We start from the raw sequence: 25290 nt of genomic DNA, 5'->3' as shown, positions 1-25290 counted from the left end.
GTCACAATGAGCTGTAAATTATTGAGTATCGGCCAAAATGAGCTGTGAATTATAAGTTATTTGTAACAGCCACAATGAGCTGTGAATTATCAGTTATCTGTATCAGCCAAAATGAGCTGTGAATTATCGGGTGTCAGCCACAATGAGCTGTGAATTATCAGTTATCTGTATCGCCCACAATGAGCTGTGAATTATCGGGTATTGGCCACACTGAGTTGTGAATTATCAGTTATCTGTATCAGCCAATATGAGCTGTGAATTATCATATTGGCCACAATGAGCTGTGAATTATCAGTTATCGGATCAGCCTCAATGAGTTGTGAATTATCGGTTATTGGCCACAATGAGCTGTGAATTATTGGTTATCTGTATCAGCCAGTATGAGCTGTGGATTATCATATTGGCCACAATGAGCCGTGAATTATCGGTTATCGGATCAGCCTCAATGAGCTGTGAATTATCAGGTATCGGCCACAATGAGCTGTGAATTATTGGTTATCTGTATCAGCCAATATGAGCTGTGAATTATCATATTGGCCACAATGAGCTGTGAATTATCGGTTATCGGATCAGCCTCAATGAGTTGTGAATTATCGGTTATCGGCCACAATGAGCTGTGAATTATTGGTTATCTGTATCAGCCAATATGAGCTGTGGATTATCATATTGGCCACAATGAGCCGTGAATTATCGGTTATCGGATCAGCCTCAATGAGCTGTGAATTATCAGGTATCGGCCACAATGAGCTGTGAATTATTGGTTATCTGTATCAGCCAATATGAGCTGTGAATTATAATATTGGCCACAATGAGCTGTGAATTATCAGTTATCGGATCAGCCTCAATGAGCTGTGAATTATCGGTTATCGGAATTATTGGGTATCGGATCAGCCTCAATGAGTTGTGAATTATCAAGTATCGGCCACAATGAGCTGTGAATTATCGGTTATCTGTATCAGCCAATATGAGCTGTGAATTATCATATTGGCCACAATGAGCTGTCTATTATCGGGTAACTGTCGCAGTGAGCTGTGAATTATCGTTTATCAGTATCAGCCTCAATGAGTTGTGAATTATCAGGTATTGACCACAATGAGCTGTGAATTATCGGTTATCTGTATCAGCCAAAATGAGCTGTGAATTATCATATTGGCCACAATGAGCTGTGAATTATCGGGTAACTGCCACAATGAGCTGTGAAATATCGGTTATCTGTATCAGCCAAAATGAGCTGTGAATTATCGGTTATCATCCACAAGGAGCTGTGAATTATCGGTTACCTATATCAGCCACAATGAGCGTTGAATTATCGGTTATCTGTATCAGCCACAATGAGCTGTGAATTATCGGGTATCGGCCACAATGAGCTGTGAATTATCGGGTATCGGCCACAATGAGCTGTGAATTATCAGTTATCTGTATCAGCCACAATGAGCTGTGGATTATCATATTGGCCACAATGAGCTGTCAGTTATCGGTTATCAGATCAGCCTCAATGAGTTGTGAATTATTTGCTATCAATATCGGGTCACAATAAGCTGTGAAACATTGGTTATTGGTATCAGCCCAGAAATTCCATATTGGTGCATCCCTACTAGATTGTATCACACTAGACTCAGGTTAGCACTTGTAACACATGTTTAAGTGTAATAGTTAGAATTTTAAAACAGGGTGAATTGTATTATTTAAATGTTTATTTTTTGCTTTTAATTATAAATGCATTTGCTGTAAATGCATTTCCTGTTCATTTTTACACACTGAGGGATGAGTAACTCAAGACCTATGTAAACCATTTTTTATTTAAACTGTTGCATTCAATTAAATGAAACAATTTACATAAGAAGTGTTTCACTAATGATTTACAAACAAATTTGTTATTGCCGTGTTTTCTGAATGAAGCTCGATATGGATAAATGACAATGTCATAATATATGAATGTGGTGCAGTGATTTTCTCTGTAAACACATCATTTTGACTTGTTTTTGCGTCAGGATCATCCAGGTTTCTGAACATATTGTTTGTTTGTTTGTGTTGTAGAACTCTGTCTTTCAGAGCATGGAGGTAGGAGAATAGTTTGACTCTTTCCCCCTCAGATTTCCATATGAAAATGTGTCTCCTCACACACACCCTTCTTCCCAGAGATTGACTTGTGTTGGGCCTGTGTGTGTCTCACACTAATGATCTGTACGTCTGTTACCTCTGTGAACGCTTGCACGGCCTGCAGGCTGACTTCCTCTTGATGAAATTATCACTTCCTGCCCCTGTGTGTCATCAGAGTTGACCTACTGTTAAATACTTAATGACTCCAGGTCTAGTTGTGTTGAATGTGTGAATGCTGGTGGCCTGTAGTGCTCCTGCACCTGTACCCTTCATTCTCCCTCTCAGGTCGAAAGAAAGTTTCCCTGTTGCCACCTTTGTCTGTCTATCAAAATCACATTATAGAGGAAGACAATGAAAATATGTTCACTTCTTTTATAGAAGAAGAATTACAAACGTAATTATTAGGGCTGCCAAAGTTACTATCGCATTAACTTTTGAGATTAATGAAATCTGTTTTATGTTGTTGAACTGATTTAATATATTTAAACAGTTTGACCAAAAAATATTTCATTGTTCTGAGTGATTTCTAAAGACCCTGTTTATTATTAAATGATGGAGAATAAACCTTCACAATAGCTTTTTCTTATAAACTCAGCAAAAAAGAAACGTCCTCTCATTTTCAACTGCTTTTATTTTCAGCAAACTTAACATGTGTAAATATTTGTATGAACATAAAAAGATTCAATAAACAGAACAAGTTTCACAGACATGTGACTAACAGAAATGGAATAATGTGTCCCAGAACAAAGGGGGGGGTCAAAATCAAAAGTAACAGTCAGTATCTGGTGTGGCCACCAGCTGCATTAAGTATTGCAGTGCATCTCCTCCTCATGGACTGCACCAGATTTGCCAGTTCTTGCTGTGAGATGTTACCCCACTCTTCCACCAAGGCATTTGTAAGTTCCCGGACATTTCTGGGGGGAATGGCCCTAGCCCTCACCCTCTGATCCAACAGGTTCCAGACGTGCTCAATGGGATTGAGATCCGGGCTCTTCGCTGGCCATGGCAGAACACTGACATTCATGTCTTGCAGGAAATCATGTACAGAAAGAGCAGTATGGCTGGTGGCATTGTCATGTTGGAGGGTCATGTCAGGATGAGCCTGCAGAAAGGGTACCACATGAAGGAGGAGGATGTCTTCCCTGTAACGCACAGCATTGAGATTGTCTGCAATGACAACAAGCTCAGTCCGATGATGCTGTGACACACCGCCCCAGACCATGACAGACCCTCCTCATCCAAATTGATCCCGCTCCAGAGTACAGGCCTCAGTGTAATGCTCATTCCTTCGACGATAAACGCGAGTCCGACCATCACCCCTGGTGAGACAATACTGCGACTCGTCAGCGAAGAGCACTTTTTGCCAGTCCTGTCTGGTCCAGCAAAGGTGGGTTTGTGCCTATAGGTGACGTTGTTGCCAGTGATGTCTTGTAAGGATCTGCATTACAACAGGTCTACAAGTCCTCAGTCCAGCCTCTCTCAGCCTATTGCGGACAGTCTGAGCACTGATGGAGGGATTGTGCATTCCTGGTGTAACTCGGGCAGTTGTTGTTGCCATCCTGTACCTGTCCCGCAGGTGTGATATTCGGATGTACCGATCCTGTGCAGGTGTTGTTACACATGGTCTGCCACTGCGAGAATGATCAGCTGTCCTTCCTGTCTCACTGTAGCGCTGTCTTAGGCATCTCACAGTATGGATATTGCAATTTATTGCCCTGGCCACATCTGCAGTCCTCATGCCTCCATGCAGCATGCCTAAGGCACGTTCATGCAGATGAGCAGGGACCCTGGGCATCTTTCTTTTGGTGTTTTTCAGAGTCAGTAGAAAGGTCTCTTTAGTGTCCTAAGTTTTTACAACTGTGACCTTAATTGCCTACCGTCTGTAAGCTGTTAGTGTCTTAACGACCATTCCACAGGTGCATGTTCATTATTTGTTTATGGATCATTGAAAAAGCATGGAAAACATTGTTTAAACTCTTTAAAATAAAGATCTGTAAAGTTACTTGTATTTTTACAAAATTATCTTTAAAATACATTGTCCTGAAAAAGGGATGTTTATTTTTTTACTGAGTTTATATAATCCAGATGGGACAATTAACAAAACCCATTTGCTTTAAATATATTATAGAGCTTTTCTAAGTTATAAATATATAAAGGATTTAAATTGTGTTAAATTGACAGCCCTACTTGAATCATAAATTAATTGTTAATACATTTTGGCCAATAGGTGGCACTGTCATCAAATTTAGATGGTATTTTCAGGGCATGGTCACAATAACACTTGCAAAGTTTCATTTCAGTACGTTAAAGCATTGCCTAGATACAGCCTAAGATCCTTTTTGGCATCTTATCAAATTCAGTGATGTATTACATGAGAACTGTCTGGTCTATCAAAAAGCTTTAAATAACTTTTTTGCCAACATGGTCTGAACATGAGCTGGCCCAAATTTGGGTAAGACCTGTTAAACACTGTAAAAGGAGTTAAAAAAGTAGGTTTTCAATTAAATTCAAAATGGTGGACAGAAAGTATGGCCAACTATGGCAAAATTACTATCATTGTCCTGTGCATGAATGTAAAATGGCCCCAAACTTCTCAGGTAGCTTCAGGGCATGGTGCCGATAATATGCGTGATGATATGCCAATGCGTTTGTAAAGTACAGCATTTTATGTCAAAATTCTAAATGGCCGTTGTATGAACATTGGATATCATTCAACTCTGTAAAACCCAAGGTGTTATGATTTAAAACCAAAGTATTCAAAAGTTATAAGCAAAACAGCTATTTTTCATATTTCTTGACCAGTAGGTGGCACTGTTCTCAAACTGTTTAGGTATCCTCAGGTCATGACGGCTATGACATATACCAAGTTTCGTTTTAATACGGCAAGGTATTGCCGAGCTGTAGCTTCACGACCTCTTTGGCGTGCTCGCCACCAAATTCATTGAAGCATTATATGAGAACGGTTTTGATAGCTTTTTGTCATGAGTATCCCTAGATGATACCTGCCAAATTTTGTGCCAATTGGACACAACCTACAAGGAGTTTAAAAAAGTAGGTTTTTCTGAAAATGTATAAATATAATCTTAGCATAAACATAAGCAAATTTGAACTGTTGGTGTTGCTAGAGGATTTGAGTCCCAAATTTGCTATGGTAGAAGTTCAGACTATCCTCTATCAGTGTGCCAGATTTCATAACTTTCCTCCAAACAGTTTTATGGCCTGCCAAAGACTTCAATGGAGTAAGAAACAATAGGTGCCAACGCATCTTTGTTGCTTGGCCCCAATAAACAATTATTTCACCAAATAATGTAGTTAATTATTGTTGTAAGTTGTTTATGGTTGCCAAGCAATGTAGCAACTTGGCGCATAAATATAGAATGTACAGAGATGTGTTTATTGACCCTTTACAACATCTTCAAACACAGCTCATCCAATCAGAATTTAAAGTCAGACCTATTCGGTTTTTGAAGTGTATAGATTGTATAAAAAAAGTGTATAGAGGCAAATTCAGCAATATAAAATTTTAGATTGTGTAAACAACAAAATCCTGAGATTAATCCTGATTATTTTGAACTATTGACAGCCCTAGTATTTATATACATTTTTGTTAAACTTTTTGTCCATTTTCTTTTGGTAATGTTGAGTTGTATATAGCTGTGGTTTTAGATTTTGTATTATTTTGTTTCTGAATAAACTCTTTGGATATTTTCCAAGGTTACCCAGTGAAGGAGAGGCCCATGGTCGGGCGTACAGCTTGAGGTGAGATTTAAGTAGATTCTCTATGATTTGTTTAGTCTGTCTCATGTCAAATTGTTGCTTTGGGGGCATTTGTTGTTGCCCCTGCAGCTCAGTCGACTAGAGTCAGTGTCATTCTAAGTGATTAAGATGACCACTGGACAGTCTACAACTGCAGTGAAGTTTGTGTGTGTATGTGTATGATGTCATTTTTATCATTGTTTAGTATTTTGTATTGTGTTTTTGCATGTTTTCAGATGAGAGCTGTTTTAATGCCCAAGATCTGCACTTGCTGTCGTCCTAAATACATTTTACAGCTAAGGGTTTGGTATCAGAGATTTGGCCTTGCATATCCAAATCTTTGACTATTGGCATTAAGTCTGGTACACATTAGCCGTGTTTCCACTATCGGTCCAAATGAGGGCATGCTAGTGTGTGCCAGGGTCAGTTGCATTCCCACTGTCACTTATGGGGCTTCATCTTGCCTCCTCTGGGCTTCCTCTGGGCAAACAGCCAAGCGTCTTAGGCTCGCCGATTACCCTTGGGCCAAAGAAGCCCAACTGGGAATTGAGGCAGGGTCAATGTCAAAGGTGGAGTTTTGCGGAGTCAGGTCTCGGTTTCCACCAAGCAAAGACCAAAATAAGCAAAGAAATGGCAGCTTCAGTCTCCACCATGTTCATTTCGAGGGCTAGCAGGTCTCCAGAGTCTGATACCTCAGCTTGAGCTTCCCTGTTGCTTGTGAAATGGGCGGGGTGTGTGACGTATTAAGGGTGGGTTTTAGGGCAGCTCGGTGGAGCTATTGGCCCAGTGGTGAGAATGCAGATAGATTTTGGTCTCACGGCTCGAGGTCCGAGGCTATTGGCCCTGACTGACCAGTTGATAGCCCTGTCTCGCACTGACCCAATAGTGGAAACACGGCAATTGAAGCAAGTACTGGACAAGTACTGCCCATTTAGACATGAAGAGACTGTCTGAATGACATGTAAAGTGCTCAACCGCAGTTTTTGTTTTTACGTGCTGTTTTGGGTTATACAGAAAACAATAGCAGAAAATTTGTGTATATTATCAGAATCAGACATGAAAATCAATATGATGTTCTGACACTGTTGTGTTTGTCAACAGGAGTGGATCTGGTGAACCGAAGGAAGAGGGTCGTGACTCCAAGCCTAGATCACTGCGTTTCACGTGGAGTATGAAGACCACCTCGTCAATGGAGCCCGGCGACATGATGAGAGAAATCCGCAAGGTGCTGGACGCCAACAACTGCGACTACGAGCAGCGCGAGCGATTCCTGCTGTTTTGCGTTCATGGTGACGCACGTCAAGACAGCCTCGTCCAATGGGAGATGGAGGTGTGCAAACTGCCCCGCCTCTCACTCAATGGTGTGCGCTTCAAACGCATCTCGGGGACGTCCATCGCATTCAAAAACATCGCTTCGAAAATTGCCAACGAGCTCAAGCTATAAGCAAAAGAATCGAAAACGAAATGCTAAACTATAGGGAACAAGTTCACCGGGAAGTTTGAGCACCATTTTAAGTTACTGCTTCTGTAAGACACTGCTGTAATGTTTAGTGGAGAAAAAATAACGAGATGAAACAAGATAAAATCCCCTCGCCTGACCTTCATGACCTCTCGCATATATGCTTGGTTTAAATGACCATCTTGCAATAATAGCATAACTCTTAAAGGTCGGCAGGACAAAGTCGAACAAATGATCGACTTCAAACCGACTTTTTCCACATGTACAGTTCAGATATGGAATGTTTTTTGTTGTATTGAATTGGTCATAGAGTTGTATAATACAAGACTTTCAGCGTACTCATACAGAGGTATTGTATATTCATTATTGAGCTGTGTACAGAACAAATTATGTTAAATGTGTCAAAGTAATTTTTAGTTTACTTTTAATTTGTTGCTATCCCTCATTTTTTTAGATTGTTTTGGCAGACACTGTTTTAACTGTTCTTTTGTAACTTCACAATATTCTCTTGTTTTAAAGGGACAGTTCACCCAAAAATTAAAAATTCTGACCGAAAATTAAGCTATTTACTTATAATCCCCAAATCTTTTGGCTAGCCTCCAAAAAAATGGCGCACAAACATCATTGATGCCAAAGTGCCATTGGTTCTCTTGTGTAGTAATGTTACGTGAAGTGCCATTTTTGAATCCTGGACAAAAATGTGGGTTAGACGCAAGCTTCTAGTGAATAACAACTGAAAATATCAGTCTGTTCCACAAACTAAGCTATCGTAACACTTATGATGACAAGCATTCAAAAAAAAATAAATAACAACATCGATTTGGAATGGTCTAGTAAATTTTGGCAGAATTTTCATTTGGGTGAACTATTGCTTTATTTCAGAGTGAGATTTAGATTAAAACATGGAAGAATTAAGTGTTTTGTAGCACAGGCAGTGTATATTCCAAAGTCAGGTGGTTTGGATATTTAAATCAGCTTGTTGGATTGCAGACATTAGTACATGAGCATCTGCATTAACAGTCATTCCATACTACAGACTACAACTGAGACTAAGTGGTATTATGGGTGATGTTTCATGCTGTAATTTGATGCAAGAATGGGCCAGTTTAGTAATACTGAGCCATACTTTCCTTTCAAATTAATAATCGGCTTGAACTACAACTCTTAAGAAATGTATTTATTAAGCCATTTTATGCCTTTAACTTGTTTTATTAACTGTAGGTCACCCAGAGAATGCATGACTTTTTTTTTCTTCTTGTTGTTAAAATGTAACTTGTTTGTTTTTTAATTAGTGGCTATGATGATGATGATGATGATGGATTAAGACCACTCGTACTGGTACATTTCTACTAGTTCTTTTGTACTGAGGTATCAAAGGTTAAATGTGCAATGCTGTCTATGTTGTATTACTGTAATGCAGATAAAAGGAGTCGCAACTGCACACTTTTAAGGGAAGATGAGTTTCCTTAGTTGAAGAGAAAGAAAAAGTGGCTAAAAGTGTTTAAAAGGGTAAAGCTGTGATAAATTCAGAGAGGCGTCGAATGTTGACTGTGATGTTCCATTTTGTGACGGTACTTTACCGGGACAGATTTCTTTTTTGTTGTTGGTTTTTTTATTTACGGCTGAACAGATGAAACTGTTTGGATGGGAAGCAAAAGATGGCCGAGGTTCTCCAAAAAATCCAAATAACTCAACATATTTCATCCTTCTACACCCCCTTCCCGTTTATTCTCTCAACATAATACTGTACATTTCTACAGTTAAGTCCCTTGGGTCACTGTGGTTCAGTACCACTGGAGCACATTAAAGCTTACTTGAAATGAGTCTTTCAACTACAATGTTTTGTGTCCCTTTTTTAATTATATTACATGCTCTGCTGAATTTGTATTTATTTATTTAGCATTTTCTACACTACATTTACATTACATTTTGTTTGCAGCTGTCAGTGATATTACTGGCTGTAATGTAAGCCTGTAAATTCAAAGGCAACAAAAATGCCAAAATTTGTCGAAACTTCTACTTTTGTTTGTGGGTGAATCTCACAAAAAATATCAAGAAAATGACAGAGTAAAATTTCACCACTAAATCAAAAGAAAAAAATAAGAAATTATATTTTGCATAAAGACGAAGCCTATTTTTAGGACCATTAAACACATTTTCCCCTCCCTCTCCCCCTACCCAATTTTAATTAATGTGGAGAAAAATGAATTCTTATTACCCTAGTACCAAAAAAAACCTCATTGTCATTACCAAACAGAAAATTTACACCGATGAGCCAAAGCATTATAACCACTCACAGGTGAAGCGAATAACGTTGATCATCTCCTAATATGGCCACATGTCAAGGTCTGGGTAGATTAGATGGTAAGCAAACAATCTGTTCTCGTAGTCAACATGTTGAAAGCAAGAGAAATGGGCAGGAGACAAGGGCCAAATTGTTATGACCAGACGACTGGGTCAGAGCATTTCTGAAATGGCAAGGCTTGTGGGGTGCTCCTGGTCAGCAGTGGTGAGTACCTACCAACAGTGATCCGAGGAGGGACAAACCACAAACCGGCAAAAGGGTGTTGGCCGCCAAAGGCTCATCAATGCGCGAGGTCAACAAAGGCTATCCCGTCTGGTCCAAACTGACAGAAGGTCTACTGTAGCACAAGTCACAGAAAATTTTTATGATGGTTAAGGGAGGAATGTGTCACAACACACAATGCATCGCACACTGCTGCTTATGGGGCTGTGTTGCTGCAGACCGGTCAGAGTGCCCATGATGACCCATGTCCACCGTCGAAAGCGCCAACAATGGGCACGTGAGTGTCGGAACTGCATCTTGGAGCAATGGAAGAAGATCGCTTGGTCCGATGAGTTCCGTTTTTTTTTTTTACATCACGTGGATAGCCGTCTACATGTGTGTCGTTTACCTGGGGAAGTGATGGCACCAGGATGCACTGTGGGTAGATGACAAGAAGGTGGAGGGAGTGTGATGCTCTAGGCAATGTTCTGCTGGGAAACCCTGGGTCCGGCCATTCATGTGGACGTCAATTTGACTCATGCACCTACCTTAACGTCGTTGCAGACCAGGTACACCCCTTCATGGCAATGGTATTCCCTGATGGCAGTGGCCTTTCAGCAGGATAATGCACCCTGCCACACTGCACACATTGTTCAGGAATGGTTTGAGGAACATGATGAAGAGTTCAAGGTGTTGCACTGAACTCAAAATTCCGCTGATCTCAATCTGATTGAGCATCTGTGGGATGTGCTGGACCAACAAGTCCAATCCATGGCGGATCCACCTCGCAACTTACAGGACTTGAAGGATCTTCTGCTAATGTCTTGGTGCCAGATACCACAGGACAACTTCAGGGGTCTTGTAGAGTCCATGCCTTGCCGGGTCGGCGCTGTTTTGGCGGCAATCGGAGGCCCAACAGCATATTAGGCAGGTGGTCATAATGTTTTCGCTCATCGTATATATATATTATTTAATTTTCAGTAGCCTTCTCTAATTTTTTTTTAATCAAATTTTCAATACTGTAATGTGGAAAAATTTAATTCTTATTACCATAGTGTGAAAAAAAGAAACCTCATTGTTATTACCCTAATGTGATAAAATGTCATTCTTATTAAACGTCATTACCGTAAAGCAAACAGAAAAAGTATATATTACTGTATGTAGTTCTCAGTAGCCTACTGTAATTTGAAAAACAAAATCTATTTTCCATTACTGTAATGTGGAAACATCTCATTCTTACTACCATAGTATGAAAAAAATGCTAAATTTGAGCCAGGCTCATATTTCTTCATGTGATTCACACTTTTATATTGAAACTACAGCTGAAGAAACCAGTCAAATTCTCAAAATTTCTGTCATATCAAGCAATTTACAATCATAAACGAAAAAGTGTTGCAAAGTCCCTTCTGTTTTCATAGCTCTGATCAGAAGAGCAGGCTTGCCACCAGAGCTCAGATACTTCAGTTCTCATTAAACAAACAATGATGTTGGTCGTTTCTGTGAACTTCCCCATGATGGCTTCTTTATTTCTGAGCAGGCACCAGGTCATCGATGCCGCCGTTGTTTTTCAACCTCTTCTCCATTCGAATGAGAAGTTTCACCCCATCCACCACTATCTGCATCAGCCCGACTTCATTAAAACCAATGGTCTGCAAGTTGCTGATTTTGTAAACACCCGGGCAGCCTGCATATTAATTAAAACAATAAAACAATTCCATTAAACCCACTAGAAAATATAACATACCATATTGAGAAAGAAGAGGAGGTTGTTGTCAGATAAGGGCATAAAGTGCTAACAACATTTTTGAGACCATCAGATTAGATTAGATAAATATATCTGCAAGCATCAAATAAGGGGCTAAGGTAGTGACAAATTCCTGACTTTTTACTATACGGTTACATGTTTTAAGTTGGAGTGCCAAGCCCCATAACATGATTGCTTGCATGGTTAAGCATTATTTTACTCTAGTGAGTTTTGCCGTACTAGTTGCTTCAATTTGAAGTCGTAGTCTGTCCAGAATATCATCCAGGCGTTTGTTCTCTGCGAGGTGTAGCAGTTTGACTGTAACGCTTGCCTTTAGACCTGTGCCCACTTCAGCCGGTGAGCTGACCACCCAGCCCAGGTGAGGCTTCCAGATAAATGGATGCCTTTGTTTCTTATACAGCACCTCCATCTAAAAAGTCAAGTTTTATATTGGGTTAGTTTAGGTGAGGCAGTTTACTATATTTATGGTAAAACTCAAGGTTCAGTATTAAGACCTTTTTAATTGAATTTTTCCAGAACAAAAAGTCAGTCAAAGCTCTGTTCCAAACGTGGCTACTTTTTAAATGGGCTGCTGCCTACTAATGTAGCATCCTAACTGCAATGATAACACATAATTGTCAGTTTTATAACAATCTACACACAGTAGGCAGTAACTTCATGTGGCACACAAATAGTTCTCCTTACATAAAGTGCACAACTCGACTTGCAATTTGATTTCAAAAGATTATGATGTTAGCATGTCGCTATGCTAATAATATGATATTATAATGAGTGTAAGAATACATAACACACATACAAATACTGCATAAAATAGTCAGTTTTTACTATTTTTATCGATATGTTTTCTGTATTGAATGAAATATATTATGTAGTTGATATTTCACTTCTGCTGGTGAGCTGACCACCCAGCCCATGTGAGGCTTCCAGATAAACGGATGCCTTAGTTTCTTATACAGAACCTCCATCTAAAAAGTCAAGTTTTAGATTGGGTTAGTTTAGGTGAGGCAGTTTACTATATTTATGGCATACCTCAAGGTTCAGTATTAGGACCTTTTTAATTAAATTTTTCCAGAATAAAAATCAGTCAGAACTCTGTTCCAAAAGTGGCTACTTTTTAAATGGGCTGCTGCCTACTAATGTAGCATATTAACTACAATAACACATAATTGAAAGTTTTATAATGCTCTACATACAGTAGGCAGCAACTTCATGTGGTACACAAATAGTTCTCCTTACATAAAGCGCACAAGACTCGATTCGCAATTTGATTCCAATAGAGTATTATATTAGCATGTTGCGACGCTAATAACATGATATGGACCCTTTTCACACGTTCGCAAAGCGGAACAATCATAGTTGGCTAAACTTGAATGGCGGTGAATGGGGGACCACAGTAAATTACATTTTTGCTTACCCGTTTGCTCCAACAAAAAATAAATATATAAATAAATTATTACGCTTTCACAGCTTTGTAAAAGAAGATAAAAATATACATCGTTGGATGACAGCAAAATTTGTCCTCCCTCAGCTTAGAAGCCTCATCGCAGCTATGGTAACTGATTTTTTTAACATTTATTCCAGGGTATTATAATACAAAGTACAATGTAATAAATAAAAAATATTAAAAAGTTAATGTTACATTTACGTTGAAGGCGGTAACACGTCATTTCAGATCTGTGAAAAGGGTCGATTCTAATAAGCATAAAGGCCAAAGTATACTTCAAGCATCCGCATTGTGGATCGCTCTGCACACAATATGACATAAATTGCTGTGTGGCCTTACTGTGCACCGGCCAGAATTTCTCGACTCGCGGATGCAGACATTGTCTGTGTGCATCGTCAGCGCATGCGCCGGCCGTTGACTCTACTGAAAGTATCACAAAGAAGTTGTAGTGGGCATGCGTCAAATGCATTCGTATTCGCTCCCGGTCAGGAGAGTATACTCACAAAGGCAACACGGTTGAACAGGCACGAGTCGATCCGGAATGCTCAAAAACAAAGTATACCAGAGCCTTAAGTATACATAACACACATACAAATATTGCATAAAATAGTACATTTTTACTACATATCTGTATCGATAATTTTTCGGTATTGAATGAAATGTATTATTATGTATAGTTATTATGTATTATGTAGTTGATATTTCTATCGAATTGTCCGCCATCTTGGATGGATGTTTTCACTGAGTTTGTCAAAGTTAATTCTGGTGTTGCCTTCTTTGCAATAATACATGTGATGCTGCCTTAGAATTCGGCCAAAAGAGTTATCTTAGAAACCAGCATAATGTTGCTGCCACCACATCTGGAGCGTGTCCACGATGCCTAAAATCCTGTCTACATAGGCAGCTCTCTAGGTTTCAGAACAGAGCCAGAATGTTATCATGACATGGCATGAGGTAGTCAATTGAAGGAAACCTTTAGCAGGTTGATACAGATAGTTTTAAATGCCTCTTGTAGGTTAGCATCACTTCTGAAAGACACCAGTTTTAGATGGTCCTCCATGTTCACCCAGATTGCCAGGGTTCCATCCTTACTCAACCTGATAGTTAGACAAATAAATATATTAGGCAAAATCAAAATGGCTCTAACTCAGTCATTAGATATTAGACCACAGTTGGCACAGGGCCTTGTTTCTAAACTTGCTAGTCACACTTTTTACTCCTGTGAATATTTCTCAATGTAGGTTTATTTTAGAAAGTACATTTCTCTATAGATACATACCTTAAAGTCTTGGCTACAAAAAAATAATGGACATTTAACTATTTTTAATTCAAATCTGTTACTGAGATACAATTATTTAAATTACTTCAGTGCATACAACTCCATTTGTTTCTGGGTCAAAGTGACTCATATATGGGAAGCTGGGCGCATACTGTGTCCAAAGTATTATTATTTTTTAATTAACATCCACATTTTAGATAAATTTCAATAGTCAATATTTAAGGTCCTGCAACTGGTTACCATTTTTAATCACTTTTTTGCCTTCACTAGTTCATTTTAAATGGTCCTGTGGTGTTTACAAAGTGATTTTTAAAAGTACAAATGTTCCATGTAGGCTCTCAATTAATATGAGCTCATAAAAGTTGCATGCATAATAATAATAATAATAATAATCATTAGTAAAATGCTTTTAAGAATAATTTAAGATGGAGTATAGTATGTCACAATGAAGAACACGTCAACTTTCCATAAGTATTTAATGTCATCAACAACACATACAGTATATTATTTTATAATGAACTATATTTATTATTTGGCATTAATATTTACTTTATATTTATATATCATATTTAATAACACTAGAATAGTTTTATGTAGAGTTATATGTGCATAATAATAATAATAATAATAATAATTAGCTAAATGCTTTTTTAAAAAATATTTAAGATGAGTATAGTATTTCACACTGTAGGACATGTCATCTTCCCAAAATTATTTGTCATCTACCCATGTTTTATTTTATGAAATTATTTGTATTATTTGGCTTTATAATTTACTTTTTATATATTATTTATATAATTTAAATAATAAAATTAAAAACATTTATATAGTTATATAGTATATGCATAATAATAATCATAATAATAATAATATTAATAATAATAAAAGAATTAGCTAAATGCTTTTTAAAATAGTTTTTTAATACATTGAAATAACTGTATATATAGTTGTTAAAGGAATAGTTCACCCAAAAATTACAATTATTTTATCATTTACACACCCTCATGCCATCCCAGATGTGTATGACTTTCTTTCTTCTGCTGAACACAAACAAAGATTTAGTATAATATCTCAGGTCTGTGAATGGTTACCAAAACTTTGATGCTCCAAAATGCACATGAACGCAGCATAAAAGTAATCCATACGACTCCAGTGGGTAAATTCATGTCTTCTGAAGCTATATGATAAGTGTGGGTGAGAAACAGATAAATATTTAAGTACTTTTTTACTTTAATTCTCCTCCCTGCCCAGTAGGTGGTGATTTGCACAAAGAATGTGAATCACCAAAAACAAAAGAAGAAGAATGTGAAAGTAGAGATTGATAGTAAAAAAGGACATAAATATTGATTTGTTTCTCACTCACACCTATCATATCTCTTCTGAAGATATGGATTTAACCACTGGAGTCTTATGGATTACTTTCATACTCATAATGTCCTTTTGGAGCTGAACATTTTTGGTACCCATTCACTTGCATTGTATGGACCTACAGAGCTGAGATATTCTTCTAAAAATCTTTGTTTGTGTTCAGCAGAAGAAAGAAAGTCATAAACATCTGGGATGGCATTAGGATGAGTAAATGATCAGAATATTTTCATTTTTGGGTGAACTATCACTTTCAGCAGAGCTATTGTTTGATGAAACCAACCATAGGGCCCTAGAATCAGGCCAGTCACGAGCCACACCGATCTTTATGAGAGATAATGGTGGAGAATCCATAACAACACTGCGATCTTCACTCTCATGACTGAGTTCATCGATTGAGTAAAACATTCCTGGAAGATCCTCACCCATTTCATCCAGAACTACAAAAACAAAAAACAAGTTGTTACATTAGCATAAAAATATTTTCTGATAGCCCAGAGCATATATATATATATATATATATATATATATATATATATATATATATATATATATATAATAATAATAATAATAATGAATCAATTAAATAACCAATTATTCTAAAGGTAGATTAATAATGTTACTTCCGTATTTGACCCATTATAATGAAGTAGTAAAATGTAATTGTGTGAGTGCAGTACCGGTTTTGGCCAGTGTGTGGAGCTGTCTGCGCTCTCCTCTGCTGCAGTGTGTAGGGAAGCAGTAATCCTCAATGCTGCGGGCTGCAGTCACCTCACAGCTCAAAACAAATGATCGGTCGAAGTCATCACCTCCCTAAACACACATCAACACACACATTTACACTTTCACAGCATGCTAACACTCTTGATTTAGCACTAGTCTACACCTCCCATGGCTATATGCTAATTAATTTACCTAGAGGAAAATGTTACTGCACTAGGTTGCTCTTTCATAACACAGGAGATTTAATGGTGTTCTCAGTTAAATTTCATTTAAAGGTGAAGTGTGTATTTTTCATATTAAAATATGTCCAAATATACTCAAGATTAATATGAATGGACAGCTGCTATAAGTAGCAAGGTTGATTCTGCCGAAAACTGTAAACACTGACTGAGACAATTGAGATAAAGTGATCTGATTTGGGTTTGTCTCCTACCTTCAAGTTGTCATAATTGAAGTCGCTCTCTTGAACAGTGTTACTGGTGATCTTGTAGCCGTGGTAACACTCAATAATCCGATCAAAAAAGTCACAGAAGAGGATATAGGATTGAGCATCTCCTGCTAAACACCCCACTGCTTTTGGTCCAGTGGGCTCCCCTGAGTTGCAAACAAAACTATCAAAAATACTGTGTCAAATGATGCTATCAAGCTGTTTGACGATCAAGTTATGTTTGTGAACTCGCAATGGGTGAACTCTAGGATGGTGTTCGTGAAATGAAATGAGACTGATCTCATGAAAATTACATGACGGTGGCGGCATTTTTGCAAAATTATATGATGTGGTTCATTACTTGTATCATGGCAGTTTCGAGGTGAATGGAGGGTAAATGTTCTCGCAAACAGATAATTTTTTTTTCTCCCCAGTTTGGAATGCCCAATTCCCAATGTGCTCTAAGTCCTCTCGGTGGCATAGTGACTCGCCTCAATCCGGGTGGCAGAGGATGAATCTCAGTTGCCTCTGCATCTGAGACCGTCAATCCACAGAAGCTTCACGCTATTCTCCGCAGCATCCACGCACAACTCACCACGCGCCCCACCGAGAGCGAGAACCACATTGTAGTGACCATGAGGAGGTTACCCCATGTGACTCTACCCTGCATAGCAACCGGGCCAATTTGGTTGCTTAGGAGACCTGGCTGGAATCACTCAGCACGCCCTGGATTCGAACTCGTGACTCCAGGGGTGGTAGTTAGCGTCTTTACTCGCTGAGCTACCCAGGCCCCCAAACAGATAAGGTTTTTAAATTTAATGCTCTACTGAGTTATAAATCAAGAAAACTGACCTACCTACCCTAAACCTTAAACCTGAACATAACTGATAAAAAGAAAATGTGAGATGAATAACACAATTGCTGAAGAAACCATGTCATTATGTGGCGCTTTTATGACACTTTCAGCTCATGTGTTGACTCGCACTCCAGTCCAGCTACCGCGCAATTTGATTGCAACCGAACAAACATGTAAGTTATAGTTGGTTATGTAATGCAAACGTTAAAATGTATCACCTTGCAAGCCATGCATTATAGTAAAAGTGTTTAGATGTCATAAGAAAGCATTGTGTGAGGAACAAGGCGAAAAGTAAGTGTTTATAAACTGATAATCTGCCGTTTTACTTGGGATTTGTGTGACATTGAATAAAAGTAATTGTTGTTGTAGTGCCTCTAGTGGTAATTTAAACAGGAAACTGCCACGATACGTACAACGAGCCACATAAAATATTATTTAGCATAAATACTGTATAGGAATTGTAATGTGATTCAGTGAGACCTGGTTGAAAACTCACAGGGGTTCGGCTGACAGTAAAAGTTGAAAACTGCTATTTTACAGCATCAGCGAGTCACAAATGAAGGTTAAAGGTTCAGTTCACCATCATGACGTTCATTCACAACTGTGTTCTGCTTTGTCAGAGAGATGCGGAAGTTTATGGTAGAAAATAGGGAACTCGAAAAGATTGTTTAGAGATGTATTTAGTGTCAAAAAGAGAACTAGGGGCTAAATCTCTTTTGACATGAGCTTCCTGTGGTAATGTGTGGGTCAGATTTGGCTGTCTTTGTGGGGTGGGATAAGCGGAATAAACATTGTAAATAATGTCTTCATTAAAATCCAGAATTCCCAAAAGGTGTGTGTAAGGTCAGAGACTATTTAGCAGAGATGGGCCACTTCTATTAAAATGAATGGGAGAAACTGGAATGCCCAATGTTCAACAAATGTAGAAAGGAAGTCCCACCTTACAGGTAAAAGAGCCAATCACCTTTAAGATACAGATATCGCCTGTCAATCAACTCAAGAACGCTCATGCACATTAGCTATTCAAGACAGGAAAATTGTTTTTTTTAGCATAATCTGAAGTAACGAAGCACTATTTTTTTATACCAGTTTTGTCCGATTTAATTGCTGATTTGAAATATGTTAATTGATCATTATGTTAACCAACCACTTTGGAGATTTCAGTCTTTCCCCATTCAAGTAGATAGGAACTGCACTTGTATTCCACTTTTTTACATAGAAAAATAGCTGCCTGAGAGCGTTCCAAAGATGGCCGCCAGTGGACTGACTTGCTAAAAAGACTTTGGTAAGGTTTAGATTTAGGGTCAGGGTAGAGCATATACAATTAGCTTAATATTAAAACAACAGAATTCAAATGAAAGTTTTGGGGCCACTGTATGTATGAAGTCTTACACAAGTGTGCTATAATGGTTCATTATGTGTATTTCTACCTCTGTTTTATGCCCATTGTTTGATTCGTGTACATTTGTTTTGATGAGGTCGCATTAGGAAAATGTAAGCTTCTAGTTTCATTTCTCTGTAATCTGTGTCTGTGTAACAGTTCAGTGGAGATTATGAGTCATTCTATGAATTGACAGTTATAGTGTGGTGTGATACAGTACATGTAACTTTGACACTTCATACTGCCAAATGCTGAGTTATTAAAAACATCCGGCGGCACATGATCTCTGACGTTTGTTCCAATAATCTTTTTTAACTGAAAAGTTTGATACAACTTCAGATGTCTCACCTGGATCCTCAAGGCCAGGGCGTATGATGTCGTCAAAAATGACCCCGCTCTCAGTGGCCCGATTGAACTGACGAGTGTACATGTGTAGGTTGAGGATTCGGCCCATGAGCGTGTAGTTCCTGTCCAGGTTTGGGAACTCATCTTTAGGGGATCCTCTCTTCAGATTGAACCTGCTCATGGGGTCACGAGGGAGCAAACTCTTGAGGAGAAAACCACATGAGACTGAGAGAAGGATGGACATGTATCAAAAATGTGTCAAAAATAAAACTTTTGTCATCAATTTTTCACTACTCCTGTTGTTCTAAAGCCATATGACTGTCTTCGTGAAATATAGATGTTTACTGGTTCATATAGTCCTGGAATGCAATAGGGTAAACAGATTTGGCGTGCTGTCCATGACGAAGATGCTCGAGCACAGGACTGGGCTTGAGCTTCACAATGTGACTAGAGCAAGGAATAGAAAGACGATTTTGAAAATAATCATTGGGACAGGTGTTATGAAATATTAAGGTGGAGATGGGGAAATTTCGTCACTAAAGTGGGGGAAGCAGCTGGTTTTATATCCTTGGGATATGATTGGCAGGCCTAGATGAACAATCTCATCCCGAACCTACGTTTGCAACTTCATTGAGCAGAATGTTCACACTGCTCTGGTGTAAAAAAAAAACTTTGTGTGAGGAACAGCCGAAATTTAAGTCATTATGACACTGGACACCACTGTTGTCAAACATTTTTGAATAGGTTTATCAGTAAATACCTTACATTTTGGCTTGTTCCTCACACAAATCTATTGAATGACTTTAATACATGTGTCATATGGACTACTTTTATTGTGCCCTTATGGTGCTTTTTTAATAGTTTTGGAGCTTGACAGCCCCTGGTCAACATTAATTTTACTTCTAAAGGGGCACCCTCACAAAAATCAAGAGTTCATGGCAAATTTGCTGAAAACTTGCCGCAAATTTGCCACTGATTATTTTCACATGCAAATGAACTTTGCGGCAAACTTGTGGTAAATTGTCCATTGTTGCCAATGGTTTGCTGCAGGTTCACCACTACTGGTGAACAGCTGCAAATTTCTGGTGAACATTTGCGGCGAATCACAAGCTCATTAACATGTGAAAATAATGAGTGGCAAATTTATGGCAAGTTTGCGTCTAGTTTGCCAAAACTGTCGATTGTTTTGTAAGTGAACGTGGAAGACCAGAAACGCAAGCTCAAGCGTAGAAATTTTTTACTATGCTGTGTATTGAAAGTTCAAGTTTGGTGAACTCTGAACCATGAATCCATATGACGAGATGAAGTGTGACCAATAGTAGATTGAAACGTCACATGCTGCCCTCTTGTTTCAATACAAAGAATACAAATTTCAAAGTTCCGTGTTTTACTGTTGCAGGAAAGTGAGTAGACGATATTTTTTTAACATTTTAAATATAATATTATTTGTTATTTGTGATTTATTATTTACTTACACCAGAAGCCCTCCCGTGAGACATCATATCATGGTCCGCTGCTCTGTCCGAAAAAAATGTGCATGCTCAAATCCTAGTCTGACCGCCACTTAAGTAAAAAATTAGCTAGGGCATTCTGATAACAGAATACAAAACTAGTTCTTAAAATTGCCACAGATTGCCCAACTCTCATGACAAGTCGCAATGATTCATTCGAGATGGTGAAATCGTAAGATATTGTTCGAATTGGCTCGTACAAAAACATATGACTTTTAATCCCATAGAGAAAAATGAACCAACAAACAATGTTATTAAAAATTTTCTAAATTTAACCCATAACCCAAACCTTAACCTAACCTATACCAAAAAACTTTTGTGTATCATGGAAGAATGAAAACATCAGGGTTTGGAATGGGATGATGAAAGCCTATTACAGGTTACTGGCATATATCAGTCATTTGTATTGCATAAAAAAACATGGAATGAGTGAGCAAATTTGTTCACAGACATTTCCAATACTGCATATTGTCTGTATTGTATCGATTTAAAATTCTGTTTGTTGTTTGGTTGGTCTCTATGGGAATAGAAGTCATACTTTTTCGTACAAGCCAAGTCATGCAAAATCTTATGATTTCATCATCTCGTTCAAATTATTACAAGTTGTCATGAGACTATGTTTGAGAGGACATTGTGATCTAGCAAAGATTAGTGAAACATGAACAGTGCAACTGCCTGGCGGCACAGTTTCTTTTCTCAACCAGATGAAAGTACGGGACTTTCTGCTCATGCTGGGTGTAAAGGGGAATACCTCAAGCACTGGTTTATATTTTGACTCCTTTGGGTGCTCAGAAGGTGCTGAAAGACAAATACAAAAAGGAAAGAAAAATCAAGAACAAGGTCAAAGTTCTATCTTAGTTGTTTCTCCTAGACATCAATTAGGTTGAATGGAGAGCAAATGGAGACTTTGTCTTTATGTCTCAAACTAGGCTTAGATTTGCCAAGATACCAAAGTCTGTAATCAAAAGTCAGAAATTTCAATATGAGCTCAAACATTTCTCATCAAATTTTTACAAGACCAAATTATCTGAGCTATGTTGTCCACATTAATTTGTATTGTTCTATATAATTTACTATAACTCTGTACTCTATATGTCAATAGTTGTCTCATTTGTGTCTATTTTTAATTTACCTATAGAATTTAGGAGAAATATCTAAGACAAAGTTGACTCAACTGACGCATAACTGAGATGTCCAGTAATTCTCCTGCCATTTTTGGAGTGTGTTTAGTGTTTTCTTATTTTATGTTAGGGGTTAATGGGGACTCAACACATCTCAACACTTGCTTCTGAAGTTCAGTGATCAGTTCTTCTCCAACACTTGCAATACTTTTGCAACATGCATGCAAGATGCAATACTTACGCTTGATCATCCACATTTTCTCTCTCTTCCACATCTTCGTAGCTTCAGTTGTGTGTGTATTCGTCCTGAGCTGCGTGCACAAATGCGGAGACACTCAAGCTAGTCGTAACTGTTGACAAAAGCTCTATCAATAGCCATATAGTCATATGATCAACTATTGTCCCATCACCCACCCCAACACACAAAGCACAAGCTTCCATACTGGTGTCATGTTGCCTGTGATAATGTGCCTATTTATATGGTTGAGTCAATGTCATACTTCATATGGAGCTCAAGGGACGGGTACAGACACTATCTATCAGCCTGCAAGTTGTATTTAGGAACAAGTAGAGTGGGAAATTGTGGGATTTTGCAGAGGAAGGAAAAAAATTTTGTAGTAGGAATAAATCTCTGGATGTTCTTTGTGTGAACAAAAAATGGAAAACACTGCATTTAAATAAGTGTTTGGGAAGGTACTTTGAATCTGTAGCTTAAGCTAAAGGCTACTCATTACTTAAAGTAGTTAAACTACGGTCAAACTACACTGTGGGCCCACGTCAACAAAAGCTAATTAGAGTCAGGAGTTGGCAAACCTGGCATCCAATCATTGAAACGAGATTGGAGGTGTGGGTTAGAGCTACTTTGACTTATAAAAAGCACTCAAACATTTTGAGTTTTCTTTTCACATGATGCATCTGCTGTCGTGGACCATACCTCACAAAAAAAAAAAGAAATTTCAAAAGACCTACGATCAAGAATTGTTGCTTTACATAAAGCTTGAAAGGGTTATAGTTATCTTGAAGAACTTATATATTCATCTGTCCACAGTTTGACAAATTGTCTATAAATGGAGATGATTTAGTACTGTGGCTACTCTCCCTAGAAGTGGCCTTCCAGCTAAGATGATTCAAAGGGCACACTGGAGAATGCTCAATGAGGTAAAAAAAAATAAAACATAGAGTGACCGCTAAAGACTTGAATGAATCAGTGGAACTTGTTAACATCTCTGTTCATGAGTCTACTATATGGAAACATTAAACAGGCAAGATGTCCATGGCAGGACACCACTAAGGAAGCTGCTGCTTTTCACAAAAACATTGCACACATTTGAAGACCAACCTCTACACTCCACAACGCTACTGGGAAAATGTTTCATGGATTGATGAAACTAAGGTTGAATAGTTTGGGAAGAACACGCAACACTACGTATGGTGTATAAAGGGCACTGCATGCCAACATGAAATCATAATCCCAATGGTGAAATACAGTGGAGGAAGCATCATGATTTGGGGCTGTTTTGATGCTTCGGGGCCTGGTTTGCTTGCCATCATTGAGGGAAAAATTAATTCCCAATATATCAAGATATCCTACAGGATAATGTCAGGGTGGTTGTGAGCCAGCTGAAGCTCAGTAGAAGTTGGGTGATGCAGGAGGACAATGACCCTTAACCTTAAAATAAATTCACTACATAATGGCTTCATCCCAATCAGAGCCCAGACATTAACCCAATAGAGATGTTGTGGAATAACCTCAAAAGAGATGTTCACACTAGACATCCTAAGAGTATGGCTGAGCATAAGCAGTTCTGTAAGGAAGGATGATCCAAAATTCCTTCTGAAAGTTGTGCAGGTCTAATCCGCAGCTAGCATCCGGAAACAATTGGTTGAGGTTATTGCTGCCAAAAGAGGATTGACCAGTTATTAAATCCAAGGGTTCATTTACTTTTTCCACAGCACTGTGAATGTTTATTGGGATGGTTTCAATAATGACATGAATGATTATAATTGTTTGTCTGTTGTTAGCTTAAGCACATTGTGTGTGTCTATACTTGTGACTTTTATGAAGATGAGATCACATTTTATGACCAATTAATGCAGAAAACAGCTAATTCCAAAGGGTTCACATAATTTTTCTTGCCACTGTATAGTCAATTCTCGGTCAAGCACCAGCAATATAACAAAGACAGCAAATTCATAATAAGCTGGTAGTGTTAATGGACTGTATGCAGTGAATTAGAAGAACAAAAATATGGATTTACCTCTTTTATGCATTAACTGCATCCTTGTTGAATGTCAGGCAGTTTTCTTTGACAATGACACGCTCTTTTATACGCATGGAAAATGTGGTTTTCGTCGGGATTTGTAGGCTCCATTAAATTATAGAGAGTGTAAGTATAATTAATAATTTTTTGAAACATGAAAACATTAAGCCAAAAATATTTCTAAATTAAAATGACGCAACGAAAACGAAATAAAAATATAATCAAAATAACGAAGTGGTAAAAAAAAAATACAAAATCTAAATATTTTACTCTGTTCTACTTCTTCCACCGGCCCCTTTTGCAGTGCTTTAAAAAATCACTCTATGACAACAGGTGGAAAAATACCAATATAAATTAGATCATAAATACGACTGTAAATATAAACATAACAATAATAATAATTGAAAAATAAACCATGACCTTTAGATAGTTTAACACAAATATAATACATTTTTGTTTCATAAAACGGCTATTGTCAGGAACATAATTTGATGTTCCACTATATTTTCAGAGTTTGGAATCTCCAAACTGCAAATGCAGGAACTGACTTTAGACTTTGCGCTGACATAAGACCTGCTTTTGAAAAGTCTTAGCGCAATGACCTTAGCGCAATTGTACTCTTGACGCAGTAAATAGGAACAGCTGCTAATGAGGCATCTACATAAGGTATGTATGTATCTATAATAGAACTTGACTCCTCTCACATGATGTCACTTCCTCCCCTTCATAATGTCATTTAAAAAGACAGTTTACTCTTATTTTTTGGTAAATAAATGATGTGTGACAGGGGAAAATCAAACCTCACGCACACAGATACTGTAAGTCAGTGTTTCTCAAATGGTGGGTTAATGGTTTGGGTCGCGGACAGCAGTGAAAGAACAATGCCAAGGTTTTTCCTCCATTGAAATGTTTTCATGCGATTGAAGCCTGATTGAAGCCTAGATGGCTTATGCCACACTAGCATGAAAACCAGGATTCAGTCGTATCGCAT

General features: G+C 38.1%; 2 protein-coding genes across 7 annotated transcripts in view; one reads left to right on the top strand and one right to left on the bottom strand.

Moving 5' to 3' along the window:
- The window catches only part of LOC127438136 (serine/threonine-protein kinase MARK1-like), a 98634-nt gene extending 89481 nt beyond the window's left edge, over positions 1–9153 (top strand). For 2 of the 6 annotated variants that reach the window (XM_051693466.1, XM_051693464.1), the window contains 2 exons: positions 5815–5859; positions 6958–9153. In XM_051693466.1, the coding sequence (XP_051549426.1) occupies positions 5815–5859; positions 6958–7300 (388 nt within the window). In that variant the 3' untranslated portion in view covers positions 7301–9153. Of the gene's footprint in view, positions 1–2037; positions 5860–6092 lie in introns of all 6 variants that reach the window. The other 4 variants (XM_051693469.1, XM_051693467.1, XR_007896654.1 and 1 more) reach the window with 3 other exon arrangements.
- Positions 9154–11002: 1849 nt separating this feature from the next.
- On the bottom strand, positions 11003–22562 carry zgc:172076. Its single transcript, XM_051693490.1, has 9 exons — positions 22280–22562; positions 21669–21715; positions 19410–19608; positions 16831–16991; positions 16355–16487; positions 15958–16114; positions 14004–14127; positions 11806–11995; positions 11003–11505 (listed from the first exon to the last, which is right to left on the bottom strand). The coding sequence occupies exons 1-9, from the start codon at positions 22311–22313 to the stop codon at positions 11345–11347; spliced, it is 1206 nt and encodes a 401-aa protein (XP_051549450.1). The 5' UTR covers positions 22314–22562; the 3' UTR covers positions 11003–11344.
- Between the last annotated feature and the right edge of the window lie 2728 nt (positions 22563–25290).

This window comes from Myxocyprinus asiaticus, chromosome 49 (assembly GCF_019703515.2).
Source record: "Myxocyprinus asiaticus isolate MX2 ecotype Aquarium Trade chromosome 49, UBuf_Myxa_2, whole genome shotgun sequence".
In the NCBI taxonomy this organism is placed as follows: domain Eukaryota; kingdom Metazoa; phylum Chordata; class Actinopteri; order Cypriniformes; family Catostomidae; genus Myxocyprinus; species Myxocyprinus asiaticus.
This window is presented reverse-complemented; position numbering and strand designations above follow the sequence as displayed.

Excerpts from the sequence above, each read along its gene's own strand:
- zgc:172076 (XM_051693490.1), bottom strand. The coding sequence starts at position 22,313 with ATGTGGAAGAGAGAGAAAATGTGGATGATCAAGC. Across the intron at positions 14,128-15,957 it reads CCTGATTCTAGGGCCCTATG|GTTGAGTAAGGATGGAACCC; the intron begins GTTGGTTTCATC and ends TCTAACTATCAG. Across the intron at positions 11,996-14,003 it reads TCTGTATCAACCTGCTAAAG|ATGGAGGTGCTGTATAAGAA; the intron begins GTTTCCTTCAAT and ends TTGACTTTTTAG.